Genomic DNA, 21,048 nt, shown 5'->3' with positions numbered 1-21,048 from the left:
GAATTAACATGTTCACTTCAAAAGTACTGTAAATAGGGTCGATTTTGGTATCGTGTTGACCTTGGTGTCATGTGACGGAACTTTCTGAACACTTGAATGAAGACGTTTTGTATTAATAATCTGCTCATAAGAATACAACATCTCGGTAAGGAGGTAAATCTCCTCCTAGCCTGCAAATGACACTGTTGCTATGCAGTGATGAATCTTGTGGCAGAGGAACGGCCAGACATGCATCTCAGCTGTTCACTGCATCTGACTGTGGCACAGTAATTATCTCTGTCTAGACAATTGTCTTCATATAACAATCAAGTGACATGCAGCATTATTTGATTTGTCTGAGCTTATTGTTCATTAGATATGAAAACAAAGTTCTTTTTTTACTGTTGGAGGGTTTTTTGATGAAAAATGCACACAGTACTGTAGATTCAGGAATGACATTTAAAGGGGTAGTGAACTCAAAATTCAAATGATGTCATTCTAAATATTCTTTGTGGTAAACACAACAGGATATGATTGGCAGAATTCTCACCCTGCTCTTTTCTGTACAATAAAAGAGAGATATATAAAGAGAGCAACAGACCTAAATTTCAGTAATTATTTGGAGAATATCATCCCTTCCACTGCAGCTCTTGTGTATATTTAAATATGCCATGTCATGTCAGACCAGGTGTAACACATTGTTTCTCAGCAAGCTTCCAAGGAGACCTCTGAGTTACTTCAAATTATTTTATATACAGGTGCTGGTCATATAATTAGAATTTCGTGAAAAAGTTCATTTTTTTTATTGTAAATTATTTTTAAAAATGAAACTTTCATATATTCTAGATTCCCTACATATAAAGTAAAACATTTCAAAGGTTTTTTTTTTTTTTTTTAATTTTGATGATTAGAGCGTACAGCTCATGAAAGTCCAAAATCCAGTATCTCAAAATATTAGAATATTTCCTAAGATCAATCAAAATATGGATTTGCAAAACAGAAAAGTTCAAGTTCTTTAAATTATGTTCATTTGTGCACTCAATACTTGGTCGGCAGCACATATTACAGCAAATGACTTGCTCCTAGCACAAATTACAGCATCAGTGAAGTGTGGCATGGAAGTGATTGGCCTGTGGCACTGCTGAGCCACTATTGAGCCTTCAGATCAAATGTATATTGTTGGATCGACTGTTTCTCATCTTTCTCTTGAAAATATCCCATAGATATTTATATAGGTCAGGCATGTTGGCTGGCCAATAAAGCACAGTAATATCATGGTCAGCAAACCACTTTTAAGTGGTTTTTGCACTGTGGGCAGGTGCTAAAGTCCTGCTGGAAAAGGAAATCAGCATCTCCATAAAGCTTGTCAGCAGATGGAAGCATAAAGTGCTCCAAAATCTCCTGGAAGATGGCTGCATTGATTTTGCACTTGATAAAACACAATGGACCAACACCAGCAGACGTCACGGCCCCCCAAATCATTACTAACTTCAGAAACTTCCCACTAGACTTCAAGCAGCTTGGATTCTGTGCCTCTCCAGTCTTCCTTCAGACTCTGGGACCATGAGTTCAACATGAAATGCAAAATTTACTTATCTGAAAAGAGGACTTTCGACCACTGTTCACTATCCAGTTCTTTTTCTCCTTAGCCCAGGTTAGATGCTTCTGACGTTGTTTCTGTTTCAGAAGTGGCTTGGTAGTCCTTTTCCTGAAGATGTCTGAGTGTGGTGACTCTTGATGCACTGACTCCGGCTTCATTTGACTCATTGTGAAGCTCTCCCAAGTGTCTGAATCAGCTTTACTTGACAGTATTCTCAAGCTTGTGGTCATCCCTGTTGCTTGTGCACCTTTGCCTACCCAATTTCTTCCTTCTAGTCAACTTTGCATTTAATATGCTTTGATATTTCACTCTGTAAACAGCCACCACATTCAGTAATGACCATCTGTGACTTACTCTCTTTGTAGAGGGTGTCAATGATTGTCTCCTGGACCATTGCCAAGTCAGCAGTTTTCCCCATTAGTGTGGTTTCAAAGAACAAGAGATACCCGGAATTTATACTGTAGGGATGGTCATTTAATGAAACTCAAATGTAAATATTCTAATATTTTGAGATACTGGATTTTGGACTTTCATTAGCTGTACGCTCTAATCAACAAATTTAAAACAAAAACTTTTGAAATGTTTTACTTTACATGTAGGGAATCTAGTATAAATGAAAGTTTCATTTTTTTAAATAATTTTAAATAAAAAGAATGAACTTTTTCACGATATTCTAATTATATGACCAGCACCTGTATATATTAAAAATTCTCTGAATCACAAAATAAATCATTGTTACATTATTTAAAACTATTTAATATTTCAAAAACAAAAGTGTGAATATTTCAAAAAGAGTGTGAATGAGATTTTAAGTCTATGGCAGAATGGGACAATTTAAGTGTATAATGACCTAAAGTCCCCCTGTAGTCAATAATTTTATCCCTTAAAAGTCATATTTGCTCACCAAAATGGCATAGCTAAATGTTTTTTCCTGTGAAAAAAAAAATGACTTCCTTAAATAGCTTGAATGTAACTCTACACCCTAGCCTCATTTAATATATGCAGATCAATGAATATGCAAATTAGTCCCACCTCCACTCACACCAGCTCAGAGATCCACTCGGTCAACTTACTGAGGTAAATGCTGCACAAAGGTATCGCTCTTTACAACGTCGTACACATAACAGAAATTAATATGATAAGCCTTTTGCTTGACTATGTTATCAAACAGCTAATAATGTGTCAATAATATTACACAAACCATGTTCCCATTTGCCACGTGCCCTAGAACTTTTAAAAAATAGATGTAATATAAGTCTAAGGTGTCCCCTGAATGTGTCTGTGAAGTTTCAGCTCAAAATACCCCATAGATTTTTTTAAATTCATTTTTTTAACTGCCTATTTTGGGGCATCATTATAAATGAGCCGATTCAGGGTGTGTGGCCCTTTAATTCTCGTGCTCCCCGCCCACGGAGCTCGCGATTGCCTTGAACAGTGCATAAACAAAGTTTACACAGCTAATATAACCCTCAAATGGATCTTTACAAAGTGTTCGTCATGCATGCGTCGGATTATGTGAGTATTGTATACTGTTATATTGTTTACATTTGATTCTGAATGAGTTTGAGGCTGTGCTCCGTGGCTAACGGCTAATGCTACACTGTTGGAGAGATTTATAAAGAATGAAGTTGTGTTTATGAATTATACAGACTGCAAGTGTTTAATAATGAAAATAGCAACAGCTCTTGTCTCCGTGAATACAGTAAGAAACGATGGTAACTTTAACCACATTTAACAGTACATTAGCAACATGCTAACGAAACATTTAGAAAGACAATTTACAAATATCACTAAAAATATCATGACCTTGCTTGCTTACCTAGTCTATTGATTCACCTGTGCAGATCCAGACGATAATACTGGCTGTGCATGTCTAATGCCTTTCATAATGTTGGGAACATGGGCTGGTATATGCAAATATTGGGGGCGTACACCCAGACTGTTACGTTGTTATGTTGAGATTCTCCTGTTCTTCGGAGGTCTTTTAAACAAATGAGATTTATATAAGAAGGAGGTAACAATGGAGTTTGAGACTCACTGTATGTCATTTCCATGTACTGAACTCTTGTTATTTAACTATGCCAAGATAAATTCAATTTTTCATTCGAGGGCACCTTTAAGGACAAAATACTCAGCAACGGTGTTGACATATGAATTTGCACATGGTTTGTCTTAAAGCATATTAAAAACTTGATTTTCACCACAGGGGGTCTTTCATTTTGGATCTGTTTCTCTCACAAAGCTCTCATATGCATTCATAAGTCTTGTAATATAGTGCTGGACTACTTTTATGGTGCTTTTATAGTGCTTTTAGGTCATTTTGGAGCTCAACATCATCCCCATTCACTTTTATTGAATAGAAAAGTGCAGTCTGAACATTCAGCCAACCTTCTATTTTTATGTTCCACTAAGGAAAAAATGAAATTGAACAACATGGCGGTGAGTAAATAGTGAAATCATTTTCATGTTTAGGTGACTTATCCCTTTAAGTGTACACTCAATAAAAACTTTCTTGCAAAACTTCCTGTCGTTGAAAGGCAGAGTGATGTTGTTAGCTTACAGTGAGACAGCAGAAGAGAGCAGTGAAGTGCTAGACTACAGTATGTGACAGGAGACCCTGGCTATAATTTATATGTGACCTGCAATTGCTTCGCCATGCCTGGGTAAATGTACTGCGCATTAAAGAAGTGCATAGAAAGAAGAGACAGCATGCTTTTATTACTGTAGTAAAGATTAGATTCACAGCCAAAGTTCCTCCCCCTCAGCTATTTGCACATGGCTCTGGTTAGGAAACCTCCTAGTCAAGATAATACATGTAGTTTCAGATAGGACATACACACCCTCATTCACACACGCGCACGGACTCACAAGACAGAAACACTCGTGCCCTGCTGTCACACTCTGTGTGTGGACTTGCTTGGAGCAGATGGTCTAAAATGAGCTCCTCAGGCTGGATACTAGCTGTGTGTCTTGTGGTTCTTGGAGGTAAAAAAAAAAAAAAAAAAATGTGTGTATGTGATGCCGATTTTGTCTTGATGGTGTGATGTAACTTTACAAGAATGCGACAATCATGCATTGTATGAGTAAGGCTTTCATTAAGGCAACATTTCAGTTCACCATCTGTTGTTGTGTCATGTTGTTTGGTTTATTCATGGCAATACATTTGCATTTCATTAGCCTAAAAAATGAATTCTGCAGTAAAATGTAGTTTGTTTGCTCATTTTAATCATAAAACAAATCTGTTTTCATATGATTATGTAAGGGACTGTACATTAAATGTTCTTTCTTTCAGAGAATGGTGATAGATGTGGTGTGTTTACTATATTTTGCTTGTTTACATATTGTTTTATGAGATTTTATGTGTGTTATTATCAGAATTTAACAGTTTTGTTACCAAGAATCATGCGTGCATATGCTTTTACTGTTTCAATCATATTAGGACGTGAAAGCATTGTTATCTTGAATTATAAAGGTATAAGTTTAACCACCATTGCTGCCCTTTGATCAGCACATGTGCTTACAGTGAGTTTAAAACAGTTACTCTGCATGTGTTTCTTCTCGTGTGTCATCACAGGAGGCGGACATGCGGTGCGGGCAGAAGAAGGGCCAGGCAGCGAGAGGAACTGTTCAGCAATTCCTCCGGTATTCTATTCCACATATATCCTTACTCTGTCCATGTTTTCCACTGAATATCTACACAACTGATTCAGCCCACTGCCAGAACTCGTCTTTAGCCCAGAGAGAAGTGGGAAGAGAAAATAATCTGGCCTCTCAGGGAGGAGATCTTCTCCTCTGATAAGAACTGTTTTTAGGTCATGCACACAAATCTGATCTCAGTGAAGTGTGTGTGCGTGTGTTCTGCGAATTTCTGTGCATTGTCTGAGTGAATGCATTAAGTTTGTGATATTTAACATTCATGAGGATAGCGTTTTTTCATTTCATCGAATGATACTGTTAATAATTTTTGTTGGAATATATTTAAAAGTTTAATTCCTTTTGTTCCAGTATTTGCCAACAACAGCTGTAAACACAACTCTGAGGCTACGTGACTTGAGAGAGTCCATGATCCGCTTGAACATCTCTGCCTACATCATCCCTGCTACAGATGCTCATCTGGTACTAAACAGTGTCTGAAATTAACTTTCATATTAAGGGTTAATATTAGCCTCATTGGAATTGATTTTTTCTTTTTTTCCCCCTAACCAATTAAAAAACACAAAACATGCTATGTGGATGTCAAATAAATGTCAAAGTCAAAATAAATTCTAATGGTTGCACGTTATTTTACAATACTTACATGTACTTACAGTGTACTTAACTAAGAAAGAACTGGTTAATATAAGGTAATGGGTTAACGTTAGGTTTATGGGTATGTTCAGGATTAGTACCTAGTTATTACACATTTATTACATCACTGTAAAATAAAGTGCTACCATTCTAATATTTTAACAGTTATAATCAAATGCATTTTTATCAAAAACTACATTCTAAAAAATGCTGGGTTAAAAACAACCCAAGTTAGGCTGAAAATGGACAAACCCAGTGATTGGGTTAAATGTTTGCCCAACATGCTGGCAATTTTATTTAACCCAACTATTGTTTAAACATTACTGTATGGCTTGCTTAAAATGAACCCAAAATAAATTAAAAATCGGAAGCATAATTACTAGAGGTAACAATAATAATCAAAAGGTAAACATTTATTAATAAGCAATTTAATAAATGTTTATTGTGTAATTATTATTCATTAAACTTATTATTCAGTTCATTTATTAAACATATTAACAAATGTTAATTTCCAACATACTTTGTGTTCATTTTAAGCAAGCAATACAGACATTTTTAAACAATAGTTGAGTTAAATACTACCCAGCACATTGGGCAAACATTTAACCCAACCACTGGGTTTGTCCATTTTCAACCCAACTTGGGTTGTTTTTAACCCAGCATTTTTTTAGAGTGTATATTTATAAAAACTATTCATTCATAGGAACCATACATTCAACACTCTGAGACAGCTACAGGTATTATGTCTACAGAATAGAATATGAAATATATCAGATGTTAACAGATACATTTTTTAGATTCAACTTTTTTTGCCACCACGTTTTAAATACAGAATACGGGGCATTTTTGTCACTTCTGTAGCCATTTTTGGTCTAAGCCCTACATGTTTGACCATCTTTCTAAACCTCAGCTCCTCTTTCAATGTTCTTCATTCTCAGACATTAACTCTGTGACAGTAACTGACTGATTTTATTGGTAGAGTGAGTACATCGCCCCCAGAGATGCGAGGTTGGCCTGGATGTCTGGCTTCACTGGCTCTGCAGGTGTGTTTCACAGCTAACCCATCATAATATTACTGTATCACTATGTATCATTCTCAGTCACATTATGTTTGTCACTTTGGACCTTAACAAATGGCCCGCTCCTGTATTCTATTATAACTAACCAGTGTCTGTTTCTGATTCCTAGGCACAGCAGTAATTACTCAAAACAAGGCTGTTTTGTGGACCGATAGCCGCTACTGGATTCAAGCAGAGAGACAAATGGACTGTAACTGGGAGTTAGAGCGTGATGGTGAGGAGCATATTCCAATTAATATGTATTGAAAAATGTTGATTACTGTGTAGAATTTTTCTCCTAATTTTTCATCTGATGTTCACATTAACTGATCTGAGTGTTTTCTTTCCTGGTCTAACTCTACTGGATCACAGCCTCCATTCGCAGCATCACCAACTGGTTAATCCTAGAGATCCCTGAGGGAGATCAGGTGGGCTTTGACCCATTCCTCTTCTCTGTAGGTGAGCAAACACAGCTAATAAAATACTTTATTTTCTTAAAATAAGATAAGCTGAAGTGTGTAATATTGTTGTTTTTTCATATTAGTAACAAAAATTATCATCAAAATGAGCCCTGAATCATTTGGTCACTGTTCTTTGTTACTGCAGACACATTTGGCGTCTACAATACCAACCTGGCTCCAGCGGGCCGGATCCTGAAGTCTATTCCTGATAACCTGGTGGATAAAATATGGACAGATCGACCTCCTCTGCCTCCTGACAATCCCATGCGCTTACCTGACAGTGTTATTGGTGTGTGCATGTCTTATCAGCATTACTTGACTGATAAGTTCCAAGCGAACAGGGCAGAGGACCATGAGATCATGACAAACAGAGCAATAAAGCTCTTATTTAATCTTTAATGACCAGTGATATAACTTACAGCAATGACAGTAGACTGAGAAGATATTGTAGCTCATTCTGGTGCGAAGAGAAAGTCAATGAGGCTTGATTAAAGGAATAGTTCACCTAAACATGACTTCATGTTGGTCCGAACCTGCATGACTTTTTTCTTCTGTGGAACATAAATGGAGAAATTTTGTCGCTCTTTTCCATAAAAGAGACTTACAAGCTTCAAAGAAGACACAAAAAAGTATTGAGAGTTGTGCATTTAAAGGGTTAGTTCACCCCAAAATGAAAATTCCGTCATTAATTATTCACCCTTGTGTCGTTCCACACCCGTAAGACCTGTGTTCATCTTCGAAACACAAATTAAGATATTTTTGATGACAAAACAAAAATAATTTAAAATAAAATAACAGACATTTAACCACCACTCACCACCAAAAATATCTTAATTTGTGTTCCGAAGATGAACGAAGGTCTTACGGGTGTGGAACAACATGAGGGTAATTCAGTTGAACTAACCTTTTAAAAATCTTCAGATTTTTTATGATAGCTTTGTTTGAGAAACTGGTCAAAATGATTTAGTCCCAGCAGGAAGATTATTAGTTAACATAAATTAAAATTGAGTCAATATGGTGAACTTGAGAACCTATGGTGAACGAAAAAAATATGGGATGGGTGGAAACATTGTATGTAAATGTTTTTGCGTTCTCTCACAAATGTTTTGCGTTGCCACAAGAAACTTTGCATTCAAAAGCATTTGCGAGAGAACACAAAAAAATGTATATATGATTTTTCCCTCAGCATCTCATATTTTTTTCCATCAGCATGTAAGAACTGAATCAGTCATGAATGAATAATTTAAACCAAGAATCTTTTAAATCATATTTTTAAGTGGATAAGTAGTCATTGGAAAGTTTTGATTCATTTTTTATTTTTATAATGATTCTTGATTCATTCAATCATTTTTGTGTGCACTGTTTAAGGTTTTGATGTAGTTGAAGATGACATTGAGCATGTGTGTGTTTGTTTGGTTCTTCAGAGAGGACCTGGCCTATGAAAGTAGAGCAGATACGAGCCCAAATGAGTGACAATCCATACAAGCCCACCGCTGTGCTGCTTTCTGCTTTGGATGAGACTGCATGTAAGCACACCAAAGCACGACACAAAGCCAAATGCAAGAGATTTTCTCTAAATCGTTCTGTAAAACTCTTGTCAGGACAAAGCATTTCATTTTACATCTCTATTTTCAGGGTTGTTTAATCTACGAGGCAACGACATCCCTTTTAATCCATTCTTCTATTCTTACACTCTGCTGTCAATGGATGAGATATGGCAAGTTCTTCTCTTTCATATTAACAGCACTATAATTAGTTGGTGTTCAGTTTCTAACTAACCTCCTTTGCCAGGCTCTTTGTGCACAATGAACGAATATCAGAAGAGTTGAGGGTGTACCTGAATGCTTCGTGCTACCAGGCCTATTGTGTGCAGCTGCTTGAGTACAGCTCTGTGCGCACGTACCTGAGGAACTATCTACAGAGACCCAACACAAGGGTGTGGGTGGGTACTGAGTACACCAACCAAGCCCTGTATGAGCTCATCACTCCTGAGGTAAGACCTAGATCCAAAATATAGACTGCTGGTATGTGCATGTCAGCTTGGATGCTCAAACAGCATGTAAATAAGGAGTCTGAAACTATCTGCAGGGATGGTTCCATACACCGCCCCTAAAGTGTTAGTTATCAATTGTCACTTTCTGCCTTTGTTATATAAAGCAGGTATATTTTTACCATGAATGTAAATATGTAACTGTACTCTAGGAGACCACTAGTGTGTGTGCGCTTGCATCTATCAAAAAAGTTTAGATATGCATCAGGCACATGTGACAGTGTGACAAAATTAGATTGCTATAATCAGTGGAGCTGTTTCTATTTTTGATATGCTGCACGGCTATTTCAGCCACTTTATTTTGACTGAAAATAAATGATTTTATCGACAGATATGTAAATATATATTGTGACCGTTACATCAGAGGCAACAACAAAAGTTTAGTTTCTCATAATGTAACTCCTTCCTGATGTGAAAGGAAAACTGCAGATCTCAAGAAATACAATCTCAGACATCATTAGTCCTTTAAACATGCAGAGCAGTGTGGGAGATATTAGGACAAGTTGCTCCACTGGTTTTGAAGATTTATAGGCCTGATGGATGGATGGATGGATGGATGGATGGATGGATGGATGGATGGATGGATGGATGGATGGATGGATGGATGGATGGTTGGATGGTTGGATGGATGGATGGATGGTTGGTTGGATGGATGGATGGATGGATGGATGGAAACTAGATGGACGGATGGATAGATGATACTGAAGATGGATGGATGGATAGTGTAGATGCATGGAAAGTGTAGATGGATGGATGGATGGATGGATGGATGGATGGAAACTGTAGATTGGATGGATGGATGGATGATACTGAAGATGGATGGATGGATGGATGGATGGATGGAAAGTGTGGATGGATGAATGGATGGATGGATGGATGGAAAGTGTAGATGGATGGATGGATGGAAAGTGTAGATAGATGGATGGAAAGTGTAGATGGATGGATGATATTGAAGATGGATGGATAGAAAGTGTGGCTGGATGGATGGATGGAAAGTGTGGATGGATGGATGGATGGATGGATACTGAAAATGGATGGATGGATGGAAACTAGATGGATGGATGGATGATGGATGGAAAGTGTAGATGGATGGATGGATGGATGGAAAGTGTAGATGGATGGATGGAAAGTGTGGATGGATGGATGGATGGATGGATGGATGGATGGATGGATGGATGGATGGATGGATGGATGGATGGATGGATGGATGGAAAGTGTAGATGGATGGATGGATGGATGGATGGATGGATGGATAGATGATACTTATGATGGATGGATACTGTAGATGGATGGAAAGTGTAGATGGATGATGGATGGATGGATGGATGGATGGATGGATGGATGGATGGATGGAAAGTGTAGATAGATGGATGGAAGGATGGATGGATGGAAACTGTAGATGGACGGATGGATGATGATACTGAAGATGGATGGATGGATGGATGGAAACTGTAGATGGATGGATGAATGGATGATGGAAAGTGTAGATGGATGGATGGATGGATGGATGGAAAGTGTAGATAGATGGATGGAAAGTGTAGATGGATGGATGATACTGAAGATGGATGGATGGAAAGTGTGGCTGGATGGATGAATGGATGATGGAAAGTGTAGATGGATGGATGGATGGATGGATGGATACTGAAGATGGATGGATGGAAAGTGTAGATGGATGGATGGATGGAAAGTGTAGATAGATGGATGGAAAGTGTAGATGGATGGATGATACTGAAGATGGATGGATGGAAAGTGTGGCTGGATGGATGGATGGAAAGTGTGGCTGGATGGATGGATGGAAAGTGTGGATGGAAAGTGTGGATGGATGGATGGATGGATGGATGGATGGATGGATGGATGGATGGATGGATGGATGGATGGATGGATTGATGGATGGATGGATACTGAAAATGGATGGATGGATGGATGGATGGATGGATGGATGGATGGAAAGTGTAGATGGATGGATGGATGGAAAGTATGGATGGATGGATGGATGGAAAGTGTAGATGGATGGATGGATGGATGGATGGATGGATGGATGGATGGAAAGTGTAGATGGATGGATGGATGGATGGATGGATGGATGGATGGATGGATGGATGGATGGATAGAAAGTGCAGATGGATGGATGGATACTGAAGATGGATGGATGGATAATGGATGGACTGAAACTATGGTTTCATAACGCAGCTTGTGCCCCACAGGCACAGACAATACTTGACCACAGATGAATTTCTCTTTTCTCTTTAAGGACAAACTACTGACCAGCACCTACTCTCCAGTACTGACCACAAAAGCAGTGAAAGATGTGACAGAGCAGCGAATTCTCAAAGAAGCTCATGTAAGAGGACATGGTAACACTTTACAATAAGGTCCCTTTAGTTAATGCACTTACCAACATTACCTGACAATGTAGATTCGTATTAATCTTTGTTAGTGTTAGTTAAAAAAATGCAACTGTGCATTGTTAGTTCACATTAGCTCAGTTCAATTAAATAATATTAACAGATACAACTTTTGATTTAAATAATGAATTAACATGAACTAAGATTAATACATGCTTTAGAAGTATTTTTCATTGTTAGTTTATGTTAACAAATGTAGTTAACTAATGGTAACAAATGGTACCTTACAGACAGTCTTCTCCCCAAATGACTTCAGAAATCATCAGCCTGATGGACACTGTTTACTGATGCCTGTGTTGAATTATCATAATTTCTAGATTGAGGGGCACTTTATCACACCATAAAGCCACATTAGGAGGCCAGACAGACTCCATTCACTGCAGCTTGATCCAACTCAGTCAATGTGTTATCTCTCCTTATCGTAAAACCTCCATCAAACATATTGGGATCTTTTTTACTCATGATGTTTGCTATATTCAATGGTCTATTTTGCAGAACGAGTTTTTTAATCTAAAACAACTGCATCTGATAACATGCATGGACAAACACCTTCGTTCTGGTGTTTTATGGCCTAGAGCCAGACCTCAGTTGACTGCATTCAGCCACAATGATTGAACATCCTTTCTGGCTTCCCACAGGTTAGGGACGCAGTCGCAGTCATGCAGCTTCTGTTGTGGCTTGAAAAGAAAGTTCCAGAAGGCACAGAGACCGAGCTCACAGCAGCACAATTTGTTGATCAGTGTCGCAGGTACAGATTCTCATCACTGATACCACTCACACATAAAACACATGGTGTTAACAATGATTGCTCAGTTTTCAGGAGTCCAAGAGTATATTTACCATTCAGTTTGTCAGTATTAGAGAACCAGCTCCAAGATCAACATTACAAACTCTAATTTGAAGGAGAAAAACCTGAAAATCTGAGAAGAGAGTTCAAAAGGATAAAACTACAGTCACTATAGCACTTAACATTAACATTTAATGTAGGCATAACATCATTTGCACAAGTAGAACCTGTTCCTACATCAAGGATATTAATTCAGAAGATGTTTTACTTATGTAAATCACTTTGTGCTGCATTACAACAGATTTACTTCCCTTTTCTTGAGAATTATAAACCCTTCATTGTGTTTTGGCAGCAAGCAGAAGAATAGCAGAGGGCCGAGTTTTGAAACCATTTCTGCAAGTGGACCTAATGCTGCTCTTGCTCACTACAGGTAATAAAATATGTCTCCCTTTTCCTGCCCTCTGATTATGTTTAACTCTGTAATTTTCTTTGTTTACTATTTGATTATATTCCATTTATTTATAGCTACTTATAGTCATTTTCAAACCATTGCACTATTTTCATTTATTACAGTCCATCTACTGAAACTGCAAGGAAGTTGACAGTGAATGAGATGTATCTTGTTGACTCTGGAGGACAGTACCTGTGAGCTTCACAATTACTATTAGTACAAAGTTCTGTTTGTGTGCAAAAACACGACCCATAACCAAGCTCACTGTGAGCTTAACTGGAATAGTCAGTAATCTGGTTTCCTTAAAGGTGCCCTAGAATCAAAAATTGAATTTTCCTCAGCATAGTTGAATAACAAGAGTTCAGTACATGGAAATGACATACAGTGAGTCTCAAACTCCATTGTTTCCTCCTTCTTATATAAATCTCATTTGTTTAAAAGACCTCCGGAAAACAGGCGAATCTCAACATAACACCAACTGTTACGTAACAGTCGGGATCATTAATATGTATGACCCCAATATTTGCATATGCCAGCCCATGTTCAAGGCATTAGACAAGGGCAGCCAGTATTAACGTCTGGATCTGTGCACAGCTGAATCATCAGACTAGGTAAGCAAGCAAGAACAATAGCGAAAAATCGCAGATGGAGCAATAATAACTGACATGACCCATGATAACATGATATTTTTAGTGATATTTGTAAATTGTCTTTCTAAATGTTTTGTTAGCATGTTGCTAATGTACTGTTAAATGTGGTTAAAGTTACTATCATTTATTACTGTATTCACTGAGACAAGAGTCGTCGCTATTTTCATTTTTAAACACTTGCAGTCTGTATAATTCATAAACACAACTTCATTCTTTGTAAATCTCTCCAACAGTGTAGCATTAGCCGTTAGCCACAGAGCATATAGCCCCAAACTCATTCAGAATCAAATATAAACATCCATATACTCACAGGAATCGATGCATGCATGCAGCATGAATGAAGATCCATTTGAGGGTTATATTAGCTGTGTGAACTTTGTTTATGCACTGTATAACTGCACTTATAGTTGAGAGAGGGAGCATGAGATTTAAAGGGGCCGCAGCCTGAATCGGTGCATAGTTAATGATGCCCCAAAATAGGCAGTTCAAAAAATTAATAAAAAAAAAAATCTATGGGGTATTTTGAGCTGAAACTTGACAGACACGTTCAGGGGACACCTTAGACTTATATTACATCTTTTGAAAACACGTTCTACGGCACCTTTAAAATGTTGAGTTCATTGAAACTAAAAGACAAAGAAAAACAAAGAAAGAGAGAGAACAAAATCTCTTTCTCTGCATTAACTCAATTTTTTTGTTTCAATGAACTCAAAATTTTAAAGGGGACCTATAATGCCCCCTTTAGATATAATAAAAATCCCCCAGAATGTGTCTGTGAAGTTTCAGCTCAAAATACCCACAGATAATTTATTATAGCATGACAAATTTGCCCCAATTTGGGTGTGAGCAGAAATACAGTTTTTGTGTGTCTCTTTAATACAAATGAGCTGCTGCTCTCAGCCCCCTTTCCAGAAGAGGGCGGAGCTTTAACAGCACACGCTTTGGTTGCTCAACAACAACAAAGTTGGAGAATCTCACACAGCTAAAATGACGATTGTCAGTAACGGTGTTCAGCCTTACATTGTTCAAACCGGAGTCGGACACTGATGGAGAGACTTTTAGACTTTTAGAATGAAACTGGACGTTTCTGAATGGTTAGTGGATAAAATTATGTAGTTGCTGTGGAGTTGATTTAACTCATCGACTAGCATGTGCCGTCATGTTAATCTTTTGTGCAAATCCAGCATTGAATTGACCCTCATTTGTGAAGCAGTCCGGCTTAAAGTGATGGCATGGCAACAAAGAGAGAGGCCTCACACCCTTTGTATTCTCAGGGGCAGGGTTTATGTAAATGTTATGGTTAATGATGTCACTAACCCGGAAAGAAGCTCGTTGTAGTCCCTAACAGCCGTTTGTTGTAGTCCTTAAACAGCTAATTCTTTAGACGATAATATCTCCCTTTGCATTGAACTTTGAGCATTATAACTTTGCAGATGTTCAAAACAGCAACATTACACACTAACTAAAATTAAAAAAGTGAAATCATAATCAACCACCCCTTTAAGGCATCCAGGTTAGTTAATTACTATTTAAGTTAACCCGACAAATCAAGCACTAAACCAGCTATCTGATTCTCTGTTACAGTGATGGTACCACTGATATAACGCGTACTGTGCACTGGGGTACACCCACTGACTTTCAAAAGGTACTGAATGGCAGGCAAATGGAGATACTGATGATGCAGAGCATAATTTGATGCTTATATTTATATTTAGACTAAAAGAAAAAGGCTTTCTCCCTGTTTTGCTCTGATAGGAGGCCTACACAAGGGTGCTCATGGGAAATATTGAGATTTCAAGAAACATCTTTCCTGCTGGAACTAGAGGTAAGGATCTCCTTATCTTCAATCACTATCTCCCTTCAAGCAACCGTGCCATGATGCTTCCACAAGAGGGCGCCCTGTTCATAGCAGACATCTCACAGTGCCAACCACAAAACCTGCCATGTGCTAGACATTCGTGTGTTTTTATTCCCACCATAGGCGTGAACATGGAGATGCTGGGACGAAGAGCATTGTGGGAAGTTGGTTTAAATTATGGTCATGGCACTGGACATGGTGTAGGGAACTACTTTGGAGTCCATGAATGTAAGTCTGATTATCTAACATGTTATATATTTATCTCAGTAATCTTGTTATGTAGATGCATTTGTTTTCTCTCTGATAGGGCCTGTGGGTTTTCAGTCCAATAATGTTCCATTTCAAGAGGGGATGTTTACATCAATTGGTGAGGAATCATTAAGCAGCTCATTATGATTGCCTTTGATAATTACCATTTTATACTGACAAACTCTCCTTTAGAACCAGGTTATTACAAGGAGAATGACTTTGGTATAAGGATAGAGGACATTGCTGTCACTGTTCCAGCTACTACAAAGGTACATCCAACTAACTGGGGTCCAGAACTCTGTAAAAGCTACAACCAAGGGCAGTGCCTAATGAAATATTAATAATGTGCGCCTTTTATTTTTCTCTTCTAGCATAGCAGCAGTTACCTGACATTTGAAACAGTGTCATTGGTGCCTTATGACAGAAAACTGATAAACACATCTCTTCTAAGTCCTGAGCAGGTACAGTAATACAATTGAAATAATAGTAATCTTTCTGTATGCATTATTATTTTTTTATATAAATACATCTATGCTTACTTTCATAAACTTATTTTCATAAACAATTTTGTTGCTGTTGGGAGGCGTTTGGTGCTATTTGGTTTCCAATGTAAAACATGGGTACTAAACTGGTTAAAAACCACAGCTTTGTGTGTTTAAATATATGTTGTTTTCTAGTGTTGGTTTCCTTTGAAAAAGTCACCACAGGTGCTCTTCACTGGAAATACATCTTGGGAGGGGGTTGTGCATGGGTTCACTAAAAAAGAAACAGCCTTATTTTTACTTTCATAAACAAAAAAAGGTGTAAAGTTGTTGATTTTTATGGCTGGCAGTGCAGATTATGTGTCTGTTTTTGTTGTTGTCTTGTAGCTGCACTGGCTGAACTCATACTATGAGACCATCCGGAGCGTGGTGGGTCCCGAGCTGGAGAAGCAGGGGCTGAAGGAGGAGTATGACTGGATGATAAAGCACACGACACCTTTCCTTACAGCTGGAGCTTCAGCTGTCATCTCCTCAGTCACACTGTTAGTAACAATGCTGGCCTCTGTTTTACTGCATAATCTGCTGTAAATACGTACTGAAGAGCTTGACCTCCACAGCATTCAGTACTGCCTCTGCTCCTACTGTGGGCTGCTACAACAAACCCATTTTCAGGTACAAAGAGAAAAAATCACCAATGTTGAATACTACTATTTCTTCTCATTGATCTGGTTATTTCAAGATATTTTCAATTAACTTACCAGACATCATTAGGATTTGGCCTTAAGTTTGTTTGAACTAGTGTTAATATTGTATTATGCACTTCGACAAAGTTTTTGCACATATTTAATTTAAAAACATTTCATTTAAAAAATATAAATTACTGTTGTATGTATGCCAAATTTATGTTTAGATGATCATTGTTGATTTATAGTTTATTAAAATATGATACTACTATTGTATCTCCTCTACATTTGATTTCTACGTGTTCTGTGTTCTCATAATTGACAGTCATAATTGTAGGTATCCAAAAAAGTCCACTCCACTGAGTGAAAATAGTATGCAGACACCAACAACTTATAACACTCAAAATCACACCTACTTCTACCACAAAAATTATTGCACTTTTTTCAACTTTAAGGTTTTTTTTTTATTTCTGCTGGCCCATTTGTGCCAGTTGTTCAGCACAAAAATAGAGATAAATTACTCCAAGAGTGTAATTTCATAGACAATATTGGCATATTGTATGATGCACAACCTTGATTAGCAGCTTTAGGCAAAATTACTTTTAAAAGTAATGCATTGCAATATTGAGTTACTCCCTAAAAAAGTAACAAATTGTGTGGAAAGTAATGTGTTAGATTACTTTTTCTCATCTGGGCTGCGCGTGCTTGCTTGTTTTTTAATAACAAAAAAAGTTCTTATATTTTTGGCAAATGTAAAGGCCCTTTATAAGGGACAGTAGAGGGCGCAGCTCAAACAAACAGCTGTGCTGCCATTCTGGATTGCAGAAGAATAGGACACAGGAGAAGACTCTTACTTCAGCAATAAAAACAAAAAAAGAAAAACAAAGGTGATGTTTATCTAAGCCATTTTTGCTTATTAGTATGGTTGAATTGGATCATCGCAGGTCAGCAGCAAAGATATTAGTTAATAAAGTGAGATTAAATACATAAAGTATATTTGTGTAATTTAACATTTTTAATTATCGCAGGTTTGCATAATATTCTGAGTTTGCATTTCATTTTGTTTTTAATCATTTTGATGAATATTGAATCTCTTTTTGCGCAAATGACATGAGTAAATGCATATAGTCTAGAACTACAGCGCACTCTGGACCTCGATCCCGATCTCTCTTAAAGGGTTAGTTCACCCAAAAATGAAAATTCTGTCATTAATTACTCACCCTCATGCCATTCCAAACATGTAAGACTTTCGTTCTTCGGAACATTAATAAAGATCTTTTTGATGAAATCTGAGAGCTTTTTGTCCCTCCATAGACAGCTACGCGACTACCACATTGACACTTCAAAAAGTTCATAAAGAGATCGTAAATCTAATCCATATGAATTGAGCGGTTTAGTCCGAATTTTCCAAAGAGACAATCACTCTATGTGATGAACAGTTTGAATTTAGGCTTTTATTCAGATATAAACATTCATCAACTCACACATCAGTAGTAAGCGGATGCTCATGCATGTTTGCTTGACGCATGCGAGGGTCATTCTTGTGTGTTACGCAGCACATTTGAGCTTTCACAAGAACCAATGAGGTTTATTCTCTCGTGTTACGCAGCAGGTTTGAGCTTCCGACAGAGGTTTGTTCTTGCAGGTTCAGTAGAGCTTTTGTTCATGTTCACTAATCAATGTTTATATGTGAATAAAAGCCTAAATTAAAGGATTAGTTCAAATGAAAATTACCCCAAGCTTTACTCACCCTCAAACCATCCTAGGTGTGTATGACACCTTTCTGATGAACACAATTTGAGATATATTAATAAATATCCTGACGCTTTCCGAGCTTTATAATGGCAATGAACGGGACCAACGAGTATGAGCTGAAGAAAATGCTTCCATCCACATCCATCCATCATACTCCACATGGCTCTGGGGGGTTAATAAATGCCTTCTTAAACAAAGCGATGCATTTGTGTAAAACAAAAATCCATATTTAACAAGTTATGAAGTAAAATATCTAGCTTCCGCCAGACCGTCTTCCATAGGTGTCAGTCAATAAATGAAAAAACAAAGTAACTTGCGTTACTTATTTGAAAAAGTAACTCAGATATTTAGTTGTAAATTTAAAAGTAATGTGTTACTTTACTAGTTACTTGGGAAAAGTAATTTGATTATCTAACTCATGTTACTTGTAATGCGTTACGCCCCGCACTGTTGATTAGCTAAAAGTTTAAGTATCCAAAGGTATAAAGCACATGAGCAACAAATATAAAAATGCAGTGATGATGAAGAACTGGCTTTAAATTACAGTTTCGTCATCTGGCCTGAATTCTGGTTAATAAAAACAAATATTTGATTCCATTGTCCTGTTCTTATTCTGAAGTAACATTATCACTATAAATACTAATTCAGCTTACATTAACGTGTTTTGAAAAGGCTGGAAATATATATATTTTTTTTTATTGTAAGATTTTATGTGGAGGTAACAACTTCAGTACCTTTTAATAATAAGACTGTCCTAGTAAAATCCACTTTGACTATCTATGTGTCCAAATAAAAAAATACTTGCAACTCGACTCAACACTGAAATTAGCAAAACTAGAGCTAAATACTTTACATAAATGATCTTGTAGTCATCAATAATGTATTCATATATGGAAGATTTTGAACGTTTCTATCAATATAACCTTTTATTCTCTTGCGTTGGCACTTTGAAATAACATTTCTTTATGTATAATTGTATTCATTGTACAAAATTTATCGTCCCGCATTGCTTTAACATTTATCACTGCCACAAATTCACACTTATGACCATTAATATCAGATACCATAATTCAGAATATACACTTTATTTAGATACTGTCAGCAATCATTTAAAGGTGCCGTAGAACGTGTTTTCAAAAAATGTAATATAAGTCTAAGGTGTCCCCTGAATGTGTCTGTGAAGTTTCAGCTCAAAATACCCCATAAATTTTTTTTTTATTAATTTTTTTAACTGCCTATTTTGGGGCATCATTAAATATGCGCCGATTCAGGCTTCGGCCCCTTTAAATTCTCGTGCTCCCAGCCAGCGAGCTCGCGACTACCTAAAACAACATAAATAAAGTTCACACAGATAATATAACCCTCAAAATGGATCTTTACAACGTGTTTGTCATGCAACATGTCTAATCGCGCAAGTATGGTATTTATTTGGATGTTTACATTTAATTCTGAATGAGTTTGAGGTTTTGCTCTGTGGCTAAAGCTAACATTACACACTGTTGGAGAGATTTATAAAGAATGAAGTTGTGTTTATGAATTATACAGACTGCAATTGTTTAAAAAATGAAAATAACGACATTTTTGTCTCCATGAATACAGTAAGAAACGATGCTAACTTTGACTACATTTAACAGTACATTAGCAACATGCTAACGAAACATTTAGAAAGACAATTTACAAATATCATGGATCATGTCAGTTATTATTGCTCCATCTGCCATTTTTCGCTATTGTTCTTACTTGCTTACCTAGTCTGATGATTCAGCTGTGCACAGATCCAGACATTAATACTGACTGCCCTTGTCTAATGCCTTGAACATGAGCTGGCATATGCAAATATTGGGGGCGTACATATTAATGAGCCCGACTGTTACGTAACAGTCGGTGTTATGTTGAGATTCGCCTGTTCTTCGGTCTTTTAAACAAATGAGATTTATATAAGAAGGAGGAAACAATGGAGTATGAGACTCACTGTATGTCATTTCCATGTACTGAACTCTTGTTATTCAACTATGCCATGGTAAATTCAATTTTTAATTCTAGGGCACCTTTAAAAACATAATTATTTCCACGAATCCCACAGCAAACTGAAGAAAATTGCTTTGTGTAAAAATGACTCCTTTCTAAAATATTGGCACAATGTGTCATGTGCGGTTTGTTTAAATTTTTCATTTCAGTTTCTTTTGGTCGTGTTGGTTTTAGAGCATGGCATGGTTTAGAGCACTGAAAATAACATGACACCAAGTCCTGTCTTATCACTCACACCGACATCACAGCAGCCACACATCTTTCT

General features: G+C 37.1%; 1 protein-coding gene across 1 annotated transcript; it reads left to right on the top strand.

Annotated features, from left to right (window-relative positions):
- Positions 1 to 4,396: 4,396 nt before the first annotated feature.
- xpnpep2 (X-prolyl aminopeptidase (aminopeptidase P) 2, membrane-bound) lies at positions 4,397 to 17,271 on the top strand. The gene is made up of 21 exons (XM_067375768.1): positions 4,397 to 4,564; positions 5,154 to 5,221; positions 5,585 to 5,695; positions 6,846 to 6,909; positions 7,055 to 7,159; positions 7,297 to 7,383; positions 7,531 to 7,674; positions 8,810 to 8,911; positions 9,021 to 9,102; positions 9,177 to 9,378; positions 11,687 to 11,776; positions 12,479 to 12,588; positions 12,980 to 13,057; positions 13,201 to 13,272; positions 15,313 to 15,373; positions 15,484 to 15,553; positions 15,710 to 15,814; positions 15,894 to 15,953; positions 16,028 to 16,104; positions 16,207 to 16,296; positions 16,705 to 17,271. The coding sequence occupies exons 1-21, from the start codon at positions 4,516 to 4,518 to the stop codon at positions 16,903 to 16,905; spliced, it is 2,028 nt and encodes a 675-aa protein (XP_067231869.1). The 5' UTR covers positions 4,397 to 4,515; the 3' UTR covers positions 16,906 to 17,271.
- The last annotated feature ends 3,777 nt before the right edge of the window (positions 17,272 to 21,048 follow it).

The sequence above is a fragment of the Chanodichthys erythropterus genome, chromosome 1 (assembly GCF_024489055.1).
Source record: "Chanodichthys erythropterus isolate Z2021 chromosome 1, ASM2448905v1, whole genome shotgun sequence".
Classification (NCBI taxonomy): Eukaryota; Metazoa; Chordata; class Actinopteri; order Cypriniformes; family Xenocyprididae; genus Chanodichthys; species Chanodichthys erythropterus.
This window is presented reverse-complemented; position numbering and strand designations above follow the sequence as displayed.